Raw genomic sequence first — 12,563 nt, 5'->3', positions numbered from 1 at the left:
CATAATTTCTAAGACTATCATAGAATGTTATTCAGAAAAAGAAACTACATTTGACATTTTAATTTCAGGACAAATAATAATTATTTTTTCATTTATGAAATAGCTCCACTTACTTAAAATTTCCAAAGGAGTGTCTGCTGGTAACTTCCTTTTTCTGTAACTTTACCTCTCCTATGCATGTGGGCTAGTATGCACATTCATTCTTTTTTCCTACTTTCATAATATTTTAGTTTTTATGACTTAACATTGAAAAGTCAAGTAGCTTCTACCAAGAGTTACGGTAAATACATTTTCTTTACATTCTTTAACTTTCATTTTGCAAGTACAGAATTTCTTTTTCAAGATACATTATTAGTCTAAATAATTTAAAAAATCATATTAGAAAATACAATTATGTGTCTCTTAAGGTCTTAAGACTTATAAACCCATTTTTCCCATCAGCTTTTTAAAATTGTTAAAAAAATAAAATTCAATACTATGTAAAATAGATTGATGTTATTCAGAGGAATAAAAATAAGACAGAGGACAGTTCTCATTTGTTGGCATGATCTGGTGCTGTAGTCTTCTGCACCGTGTAAAACTTAATTTCCATTAATATAGGAGAATCATTTGTTTGATATTACTGTGTGTATTTACACAATGAGTACCGGAGTCACCATGCACTCAGCAACAACATCCTCATGTGTTTATAGCAGTTGTGTAGTTGGGGTAGCCTACAAACCAGAATATGCTGATTTGGTCGGCAGGAAACCAAAGTGAATCAAACGGACCACCATATTGTCTCAAACTAAAACCTCAAATGTTCTCTTTAGCCACAATGTGATTATGCAATATGCTTTGAGTTGCTGAAGGGTGGAACAGTACTGAAAAGCAGTTACTTGGCTAAGACTAAAGTCCTATGACACATTTCTGAACTACTGTTGGTTGAATTAAAGCTTAACTCTAACTCTGGGACTATTACAACAAATCAGATTCAGAAATAAACAAACTACATATCACAGATTCTGACATTCCTTTTAAAAAAGTAGATTTCAAAATTGAGGAAAGAGTTAACATCTACTCTGAATTCTGTAAACTCACCTGTTTTAATAGTTGTTATTCTGGCTTCATAAGCTTTAGAAAATAAACCCAAACCCCATGAACTTGCTGAATACTTAGTTTCACAGTCCACTACTATATAGAAAATGATCTAACATAGCTGAAGCTTTGTGCTCACAACCCCCCCACCCGCATATATGCATGGAAGAGAATTTTTAAGATGTAGGTAACAGCGCAATCATTAGGCAGTTTCTGAAATTAAAATGGCTACCTTGACATTTCTGAATTTAAAACAAAATATCTTATTGTAATCTTTTTAGCTCTATTAAATTTAAGATTTCTTAAACCAAAGAGAAAAAAAACACAGCATGAACAATATGATGAAGGGTTCCAATAAGCTTAGCTGGGCCACCGTGTAGAATATTCTATTGAAAAGAATTAAAATGGGCCAATAAACTCAAAGAAACCCTACCCCTCTTCCATTCTCTGTAATAGAACAACAAAAATAAAATAAATACCTCAAATAGAAAGGTGACATAGGTCTTTCATCTTCCTGTGAACTAAAAGGAAAATAAATTTTGTATTAATTTCTGTTAATATTTTAACATATCAATTTTACTAAAACTCTGTTCTTCCTGTCAGAAATTTTATTTTGACACATTAGAGCTAATCTCACGATGGAGTAAAGTTAGTAAAACATACTCTACCTTGGACCTAGCCAAGGTCAATTACTTCTTCATGGAAGACCATCAAGAGAGGTTTTTCTCAAGATTAGCCTCAGGCAAAAGTAAGTCAACGTCACACTTTCAAGAGCTTTTTACTACCTTATTTCTACAAGCCTCATCCAAGTTCCATATATTATACATAAACCCTTAAAATGATTGCATACTTAATTATCTCAATAAAGTTAATTATAGCTCATTACCACGATGATGAAAGTAAGAAACAGCCAACAAAATATTCCTGTTAAGTGTGAACCACTTCAGGAAGGATGTCCTAGCAATGAGAGACATACCAGTAAACACTACTCTTGCTCTTTGTTCTCTGTAGTTACTTTAAGTATTAACAAGTATGGATAACATGTAAGGACATAAATGAAATTATAGAAATAGTTTACAGTCTTCAACCAACACAATAGTTTACATTCTTCAAAAACAATATGAAGCTTATATAAAAGTATTTTTAAAAATGTAAGATACAGGGGCGCCTGGGTGGCTCAGATGGTTAAGCGTCTGCCTTCGGCTCAGGTCATGATCTCAGGGTCCTGGGATCGAGTCCCGCATCGGGCTCCCTGCTCCTTGGGAGCCTGCTTCTCCCTCTGCCTCTCTCTCTCTGTCTCTCTGTCTCTCATGAATAAATAAATAAAATCTTTAAAAAAAAATGTAAGATATATACAATATTTTTTTTCCCTTTAACATGTGTTTTTCTTTTGACAAATGACTTCAAAGCAAAGACTGAGTCTCTTTCCCTTAGTGTCTGCTGGAGGTCTTTGAACTTTTTTGATCATGCATTCATAAAATTTGCTTTTAAACAGCACTCCCCTCAATATATGACTAAGTATCGACATCTACTAATTACATGCATCATTAAACGGATAAAAGTAGAAATATAAACTATTATTTACTTTTTAAAAGTAAAAAGAGGCTCTAATATTTTCTTCTTGTACCTCTGGTTAATCTTGTACACCACCTGGGGTATCCACCACCTTTGGGGAAGCAACTGGATAACTTCAGCTTTCCCTCTCTCTTGGCTTATTTTTTATTTTCTAAAGGATCATTGATGAAAAGAGAAAAGTTTGCTCAGTTGGTAATATCCTGGCAAAATTTTACTACACAGTTACACTGTAAAACCCATACACACAAACACACCTGTCCTACAAGTTGAAAAGGTCTTAACATTTTAGTTGGAAGATGGCACATAAACTATGACATACTATTTTTCATTCTTGCATGATTTTGGTTTCCAATTTCATTATAGTTTAGCTCTTCTAATGTTTTTGTTGCCAAAGACTTTAAGAATGTGCCAATTCTTCCTAAGTGATGGGTAAATGATGGATCAGCTTTGTTATCGACTCTAATGTGGTTGGACTGAGGGCACAGCTTAGAGAGTCAGGTTGCAAGAGCTGAAGAGTTAGGGGTGACATGTGGGAGATGTCCACCTGGAGCAGGGCTATTACAGGAGGGGACTACTTTAAGCGAAACTGGTACAAGGAGCTTACATAGTGGTTTCAAAAAACTCATTGAAAACCCTGAACAAAACAAATTATTAAAAATATTGGAATTGAGTTTCCTAATCAAGTATTCACTGTCAAAAAGTACTAATTGTGACCAACACCATGCAAAAAGGCTGCAACTAAAAACCTCTAACGATTTTATTATTATAGGAACATTGCCTCCATGTGTTATAAAAGGGGCACTGTACTAAAAACTTTTATGCCCAGAACAGATCCTTAACTCTAACATGTAACAAATTTTAATGAAAATTAACAAGGGTACTTTAGTGAAGATTCAATTAGCAATATGGTTGGTTTCCTTAGAACCTAGAAGTGCTTTTGGGAGAAGAGTTAGATGGTGCAGAGTTCTAAACACAGCTGTTCATATGTTTTGGCTAATGTTTATTTTGTGTGCGTGTGCTAAATTTCTTTGTAGCAAACAGAGGCAATCAAAATTAATCCTTTCTTCTTTTACATCTTTTCTCCCTCACACATTTATTCATTAGCCAGGTGCTACTTACTGGGGGCTCCGACATTAATTAACTCATGTAAATCCTCATCAAAACCCTTTCTGGTACTTGCTCCTCAACTTGAGGTAAGTGGGCTCAGAGGGGGCACATAACAGATGCAGGTCACACAGCTAGTGATGTGTGAGTTATTGTGTTACATGTTAGTCCATTTTTGTCCGTTACTGGCTTCCCTTCAGCCTTAAGCTATCAGAATATGGTGGGATGAACAGGTGAAGAAAATCGATGCGATGGCCAGTCTGCATGGCAGCAGCCCTCAGCAAGATCTCGTGGATTTTATATCCCCCATGTCATGCTTCTGATTATAACGACTCTACACCAACCTTAGTCCATTCATAGTGCATGATGACTGGCAGCATGTGGAAAGTGAATATTTTATTAAAATGTACTGGCAGTCTAAGAATGTCTCCTGATAGAAACACAAATGTTTAATCATAAGCAAGAATTTTTCAGGCTGTATCTGCCTGAAAACAAGGTAAAGTTGTCAGTGAGAGATAGAATCAGAAATTCTTAATTTGGATATGTCCCTGAAGTTTGACTAGTTTTACGTGTTCTAAAAAAAAAAGTGCAAGTACTGCAATTTAAACTAAATGAAACAGATTCAGTACTAGATTTGCTCAATCAGTAGTAGTCAACAGGGTAGCAATCCATGCACAGTACTCAAGAAGAACAATATAATTAAAAAAGAGAAAGAAAAGAAATCAATTTTGATAGTTAATTAGCATATTTCTCTTTTCCTTTTCATGACAGTACCCTTTCCTTGGGTTTTTGTAACTTGACAAGGGTATAAATTTTGAAACAAAACGGAACTAATGCAAATTAAGTCAGTTAATTCTAAAAATCAATTTAATGCACTAATTTTAAAGGCAATTTTAAGAAAAAAATGGCTAAGGACAGGACAATTCTTCCAAATAGAACTGAGAAAATAAACTTTTCTACAAAATTTACATATCAGAATACAAGACATTTGAAAAAAAGTCACCATTTCTACATTTGCACAAAATGGATATTTTACTGTTGTTACAGGCCCGCAAGCATCTATTTATAGAGGTTATTTATGCCTGTTCCTGGATTTATGTTAATTTAATGGCATGTCCAATGATATTAAATGAGTCATAATTTTTGGCCTAAATTTTAAATTGAGAATTCTGACTCATTTTTAATTTTTAAAAATAAGCACAAATCCTGTGAATGAAAAAGGGAGTGTGTGTTATGAAATTAAGTCAATGACAAACTCTAATAACTTGGAATTCATTCCATTTCCTCCTTGGTTACTAGTATAAACCCCAGGTTTTAATTATTTCCTGTTTGTTAACTCTGAATAATGGCCAAGCTTAAGCAGCCAATTAGTTTATCTTTTTTTTCCTCTTTTTTAAATTTGAACATACATTTAGAGATTTGGGCAGCCACCTCATGTATGTCCGGCAGTCAGATGCTTAATGTCCTCAGACATGTGGTGATATAATCTCTCAAAACAAGTGCCTCTGGGAAGAGCATTTATCATATAGACCCAAGTAACAGTCCAAATCTAGGAAGCTACAACTGAGAAGGGCAATAACAGATACTATGTTTTTAGTGGGGTCTTAATCAAATTTATTTATAGGGCTCTATATTGGTAAATGCACAGAAATGAATCACACCTAGACTTACAGTTTCTTCATGAGTGGCACTAATTTCTAACCTGAAGCCACAGGATACAATGTCTATCAATTTAATTACACAGCAAGCTAACGGGTATCACAAAATGTGTGGCACTTTCTATGTCTGAGAAAAATCAAATACTGTTGGGAGAATCCTCAGAGTGTGGTATTCAGAAGGGACCTTCCACAGCTGGATCAAATCACCATTCCATTCAATTCCCTTCTGAACTGTTCTGATAAATGTTCCAATGAGTCCAACGTTCTAATTGGTTATTGTGGCTGGATACCAAAACAAAAACAACAACAACAACAAAAAACAAACATCATCTGCATATTTAGCTACACACTTGAACTAAATTTTCAAGTGATTTGAGCTAGAAGAACTAGTTTGCAAGTGTTCCTTGAGTACTGAGGAGTACTAAAAAAAACCCAGGTAAATGCTAAGGATTAGGTTCCATTATGGGAGAAACGAGGAAAATCGTCTATGGGGGCTTAACACAAAACAGAGAGCAAAAGGGAGAGACTAAGCGAGGGAGCAAAAGGATACAATTAAAAGTATTAAGTAAGCTTTTTTTCCTGGAATTCGAGGTTTTCCCTCATGTTGAGGAGAATTTTCTTAGAGAATGATGAGGTGAATAAAGTTAGTACATTTTCTTTCCTTCCTTCCTCTGCAAAACCCCAAGTGCCACACTTCCTTGAGCATTTTCAATTTATGCCCAGGCCCAGGCATGAACCATGGACCACTCCAATCAGGGAGTGATGGCGCAGCTGGTGTGCTCAGAGTTTTGGGTTGGCCCCATTCAGGGGTATGGAAAAGAAAAACAATCTCCCTGTTCTTCTTGGGAAACAAATGTAAATGTTTTCAAGCTGGCTCATAGCTAAGTGTTTGCAGCTAAAATTCTGGGGGGACACTTCTGTAGATGCATGCATATACTTTATTCTAAGTTTTGTTTGTTTAGTTGTATTATTTGCATGCTGTGACTAAGAACACAACACCTCTCCAGTAGAAATAAAAACAAATCAGTGAAGTTTAAGAGCAAATCAATTTTCCTGACAAAAGAGTTAATGCAAAGAGCTGAAGCTGTTAATATTAACAGGACATGAATTTTTAGCCAACACTAAGAGCTATTAATTTTTGAGGCAACATAAACAGACAAAACAAAAAGACTTCCAAAAATTGAGAACTTTTTTCTCAATAAGACAGGAAAATGTTTTTACCACTTTCTTGATCGCCTAGTGGAAATCTGAAATATATTGGTTATGGGTTGAATTGTGTCCCTTCAGAAAGATATGTGGAAGCTTGAACTTCCAGTACCTTAGCATGTGACCTGATTTGGAAATAGGGTCTTTACAGAGGTGATCAAGTTAAAATGAAATCATTACAGTGGGCCCTAATTCAGGATAACTGGTGTCCTTATAAAAGGGAAAGTTTGGACACAAACATAGACATGCACACGGGGAGAACACCGTGTGAAGACAGAGTTGTGTCTGCCACAAGCCAAGGAACTCCTAGAAGCCAGGAGGGAGGGCTGGAACAGATCCTTCTCCAGAGCCTTCAGAGAGCACATGGCCCTGCCAACACACTGATTTGGGATTTCTGGCCTCCAGAACAGTGAGACAATAAATTTCTGTGGTTTTAAGCCATTCTGTTTGTAACAGCAGCCATAGGAAATGAATACATCTACTAAATTTTTTCCCTTAAATTCAGAAATAAGAACCTGCTTAACAAAGGTGTCTTCATCCTACAGAAAGTTGTCTCTGAAAATTCCTTTATAGACCCGCTATGACTAGAATTGATTTCCAGCACTGACATGGGCATTTGATTTCTAGGCTTGTAGTAAACTCCCATTCAAATGAACTATCTTCAATAAGTAGTCCAGATACAGTATTTAAAAACGAAGTTTTTTAAAGAAAAACTTTTGGCTATGTTCCAGTTAGAAACACATTTTACATCTTTATGCATACCCATAAAATGGACACAAGTTCATGAAATTATTCTTTGTTTGGATATTTTCTTTCTTTCTTTTTTTTAAGTAGAACTTAAACTCTTTAAACTCTTTTCTAAGCTCCCAGCATGGAGCCCAACACGGGGGGACTTGAACTCACAATTGTGAGATCAAGACCTGAGCCAATATCAAGAAGACACTTAACCAACTGAGCCACCCAGGTGCCCTTGTTTGGATATTTTCTATTGTGTTACATTTTAGTTATGTAAAATTATATAAAATACTGGTCACAACCTGCTACATTGATTTTATGATCGCTAATAGGTCATGACCCACAGCTGAAAAACACTGTTCTAAAACACTATGCCAATTACACTTCTCCCTTGCTTGATATATATAATGCACGTTCAATGAATGTTGTTGAATTAAGATCTATGTTCCCACAGGACAGAAAGAAAACACTCCTTCTCTGCCCCATTGCCAGAATCAGCTCTGGGCCAAAGAAGTCCAGATTTTGTCCAGTCTGGATGGCAGATAAGCCTAGAGAGGAAGCAGTCCCAGATAAATCTAGTAGTGGGCATGACAACATAGTTCCAGAAAGCCTTGGGGAAGCTGACAGAGTACTTCTAAGTCTCTTTTAAATGTTCTTTTCCTGGTTAACTCGGGGACACATGGTCTGTTTGGATTCCTCCCGATTTTATGACTGTGGCATTCTTTATCAACCTGCGTCCTGTCTTTTAGATTCAAAAAACGTACCTGGAGGGAACTAATGAACATCTCATTCTATTTCAGTCCCATCCACCTAACTGCTTCCATCTCTGGATGCCCTTCTGATGAACATCATTCAGAGATTTGAGGGGAGGGAGGGTGTGCACAGTCAGGGAAGAGCCTCTCCTCAGGGAGGGGTAGGTTCCTTCCTCTATCTATTGTGTCTCTCCTTACAGTCAAAGTCAGGAGTGAAGCAGAACTACCTGCTGACTGACACAGCCAGGAGGCTCACACTGCACCTCACAGGGGATCTTGGCTGGAGACATGTGTTAAAGTCACAGAATGGAATTCCTTTTAAATACTGAAGTCATGTTAACAAGCCAACTGCTCTCCTTAAAGAACTTTATCCCTTATCCCCACATTTGGTCAATCACCAAATTGTGCTGATTCTACCTAAAAAAAAAAAAAAAAAAAAAAGACAAGTTTCTTGAACTTGATCTTTCTGTTTCCACTCTTTCCCTGCCACCGTTGCCAGTTTATCTTTAATATTCCACCAGGTTCATACTCCTAACTTAAAAGCTTCTCCCACTTTACCATTGCTTTGGGGTAAAATCCAAATGTCTAAATCTGGCACACAAGGTCCCTCCCAATCTGAGTCTAACATACCTATGGAGACCACTCACTACACTTTCGTCAGTCCTCCTCCTTGTACATGCTGTTCCCTCTGTCTTAAATCCTTCCTTCACCTCTCTCTGCCTGGAAAATATTTCATCTTTCCACTCAAGTGTCATCTAATCTGCAAAGCCATCTCCAGCACCCTGGAGAGGGAGATGCTTCTTCTTCCAGGCTCTGATACACTGTTCATAGCTATAAATGAGCAACCCAACACCAGAATTCATGAGTTCAGACGCTTGCCTCACTTCCCAGATGTGTCTTTATGTTTGTACACCACTAGCACCTAGCAGGGTACTAGAACACTCCAGGTGCTCAGTAAACGGCCAGGTAAAATTAGCATCATCAAGACTTTGCTGAGGGCTAATGCTACTGTTTGATATAATATTTTGAAAACATGTACTCTTTATTGTTTGTAAAATTAATTGGGCCAGCTAGAAACACTTTCAGGTATGTGCATGTTGATTGTTTTAAGTTATCCTGTTTCCTTCTATTTAAAACTTCATGAAATCACAACTATGCCATGGGTTTTCTCCCATCCTTAAAGACAAGAAATTAATTTCTTTTCTTCAGCAGCACAGTCGAGGTGGGAGCTCTGCCCCTATATGCCAGTAATGTAAACGCTGTGCTTTCTGTGGTGTAGAGTGAACCCAGAGAAGGATGTGTTCAGGCAAGGTAACATGGCCTTGCCACACACTCTGTTTGTTCTGGCTTGAGAGCAGGAAAAGAAAATTATTTCACTTCACTGCAAACCCAAAGGTTGTTTGGGTCTTAAAGAAATTTTTGGTTTAGTCACAAAACTATTTTCAAGGCAGCTGGAAGCTTTCATTTGTCTTTGAGATACTTGTTCAGAAAAGTGATGTTTACCATTGATTGCCTTAGGGAGGCAATAATTTAGAATGCTGCATACAGTCACTTTCTTCGTGGTGCAGTTGATATTAGTTGATGAAAAAATATTTTTAGAACATTAATACGTTAAAACATTTTCTAATCTTTAGTTAAACAAACTCAAAAGAATATGAGGATACATGCAGGAGGGAAGAAGGAAAGAGTAAGTTATTTTTACTAACTTTTAAAAAATAATTACCATTAGGGCGCCTGTGTGGCTCAGTCGTTAAGTGTCTGCCTTTGGCTCAGGTCATGATCCCAGGGTCCCACATCGGGCTCCTTGCTCAGCAGGGAGCCTGCTTCTCCTTCTCCCTCTGCCCCTCCCCCCCGCCCTCTCTCAAATAAAGTCTTAAATAAATTACCATTATAACATTATTAGTGGTTTGTTAATATAGTTTTTATTTAATAGATATTTCCCAAACTGTTAAGTCTGAAAATGGATTTCTTGAGGGAGACAAAAATATGCAGAAAGCAATGCAAATTATCGTCTCATTTTTCCTCTAACCAACCCTTCCTCTGCCAGATACAAGGGCTCATTCAGCATTTTTTGAGTGGCTACTATGCATCAGAGCCAATGAGGGGTGCTGCTCAGGCTAATAAGATATGGTCTAAATCCTTACAGAATTTATAGACCAGGGAGAAACAGAAACTTGAAATATGATAATGACTATGAAAAAAGGATACACAGCTACCACGTGTTGAGGGCTCACCATAGTAAGTCAAGACTTTGGGCTAAGAGCTTCCTAGACATTTCCTCAGTCGATCCTCAAAGACGCCCTTGGAGAGAGGTATCACTGGATTTTCTCAGATAAGAAAAACAAGCCTTGGAAAGGGCAATTCACCAGCGGGAGGCCACAGAGCCAGGCAGGGCTGAGATTCAAATCCAAGTGTGTGGCAGCCAGAGCTCCAGACCTCACGCTCAAGCCCCACGCAGTCTGGCAGGTTAGGTGACAAGAGCGACACTGGAATGGGTTTTGAGGGTCATGGAGACATTATTAGGAGGAAGGGAACGGACAGGGAACTCTTTAACAAAGAGAAGACACCGTGTGAAGGCAGGAGTTGGCACGCAGGGAGCTCAGCCCCGCGGACGAGGCAGGGGTGTGCCAGGCAGAGGCACCCGGGCCAGGCAGCCCTGGACTTTCTGCTCAGTCAAGGAACTGAAAATGAAGGAGAGTCACTGATAAAAATACTACACAGCGTATCAATGGTCTACTCTGGCTGGCTGCTGGTTCCTAATCTTGGTTTCAGGGGCTATTTTAATCTAGACGGTGAAGTTGTATTTCTTTCCATGATCATGTTGCTGACAGCAAAATACTGATGTATCATCTTTTTTTTTTTTTTAAAGATTTTTTATTTATTTATCTGAGAGAGAGAATGGGAGACAGAGAGCATGAGAGGGAGGAGGGCCAGAGGGAGAAGCAGACTCCCTGCTGAGCAGGGAGCCAGATGTGGGACTCGATCCCGGGACTCCAGGATCATGACCTGAGCCGAAGGCAGTCGCTTAACCAACTGAGCCACCCAGGCGCCCCCTGATGTATCATCTTAAGCTCTTTCTAAACCCTGAACTTTTTCTAGCATTTTAATTCCATCCAATATGATCTGAGTAAGGCAGTTCAGTTCTTTGTTTTTATTTCCATTAAGTTTTCTGATTTTTGTTCTTACAGTTGATGAGAAGATACATGATTTCCTGACCCCAAACCTTAAAGGTTTTATCAAATGTATCCTGTGTCTTTGCTCTCCCCCACCACCCAGTATTTTTATTTCTTTTTTTTTTTTTTTTTTTTTTTTTTTTTAAAGATTTTATTTATTTGACAGAGAGAGATACAGCGAGAGAGGGAACACAAGCAGCGGGAGTGGGAGTGGGAGAGGGAGAAGCAGGCTTCCCGCGGAGCAGGGAGCCCGATGCGGGGCTCGATCCGAGGACCCCGGGATCATGACCTGAGCCGAAGGCAGACGCCTAACGACTGAGCCACCCAGGCGCCCCGTATTTTTATTTCTTTACATAGGTATCTTAATTTTGGAAATTGACTTCTTGGGCTTCCTACTCTTCCTCCCTCCCTCCCTCTCTCCCTCCTTCCTTCTCTGTCTTTCTCCCTCCCTCCCTTCCTTCCACCCCTCCCCAACTATTTCCCATTAATATGCCATCCTTATGCGAGAAATAAAAGCAGTTTCCACATCTGGCTTTGTGACAAGCTGCTCAAGGGTTATAATGTAGTGTCCAGATGAGGCAAATCTTCAGAGACAGAAAGTAGATTAACAGTTGCCTAGAGTTGGGATGGGGGATTATAGGGAGATTGACGGTTGTTTTAGTCAGTTTGGGCTGTTCTAACGAGATACCACAGATGGGTGGCTTGAACAATAGAAACATTTACTTCTCACAGTTCTAGAGAAGGGAGGTCTAAGATTACAGTGCCAGCATAGCCAGGTTCTGGTGAGAATTCTCCCTGGCTTGCTGGCTGCCAACTCCTTGCTATATCCCCCTATGGTGGGGGGGGGGATGGGAAGGAGTGAGCCCTCTGGCCCCCTTATCTCCTTATAAGGACACCAATCCTGTTACAGGAGTGCCACCTCTATGACCTCATCCAAACCTAATTAGCCCCCAAAGGTCCCACCTCCAAATACCATCACACTGGGGATTAGAACTTCAACATATAAATTTTTGGGGAACACATTCAGCCCACAATAGGAGTTGACAGCTAAAGAATACAGGGTTTCGTTTGGGTAATGAAGATATTCTAAGATTGCTTGTAGTGATGGTTGTACAACCTTAGGAGTATACTAAAAACCACTGAATTGTATAATTTATGTAGGTGAATTACGTGGTTATGTGAATTATATCTCAATAATGCTATTATCAAAAAAAGTAATTTCCAGTTCTTCTTAAAGAACAAATAATCCTTTTAAAAGGTTTTATACAGGGGCGCCTGGGTGG

General features: G+C 38.5%; 1 protein-coding gene across 1 annotated transcript in view; it reads right to left on the bottom strand.

Annotated features, from left to right (window-relative positions):
* FAM13A (family with sequence similarity 13 member A) overlaps positions 1 to 12,563 on the bottom strand; it is a 336,606-nt gene that overhangs the window by 84,029 nt on the left and 240,014 nt on the right. The window contains exon 10 of the mRNA XM_044913092.1: positions 1,557 to 1,598. Within this exon, the coding sequence (XP_044769027.1) occupies positions 1,557 to 1,598 (42 nt within the window). The remainder of the gene's footprint in view (positions 1 to 1,556; positions 1,599 to 12,563) is intronic.

This window comes from Neomonachus schauinslandi, chromosome 2 (genome assembly GCF_002201575.2).
Source record: "Neomonachus schauinslandi chromosome 2, ASM220157v2, whole genome shotgun sequence".
NCBI classification, from domain to species: Eukaryota; Metazoa; Chordata; class Mammalia; order Carnivora; family Phocidae; genus Neomonachus; species Neomonachus schauinslandi.
The sequence above is the reverse complement of the archived record's forward strand: the minus strand, read 5'-3'. Positions and strand labels throughout refer to the sequence as shown.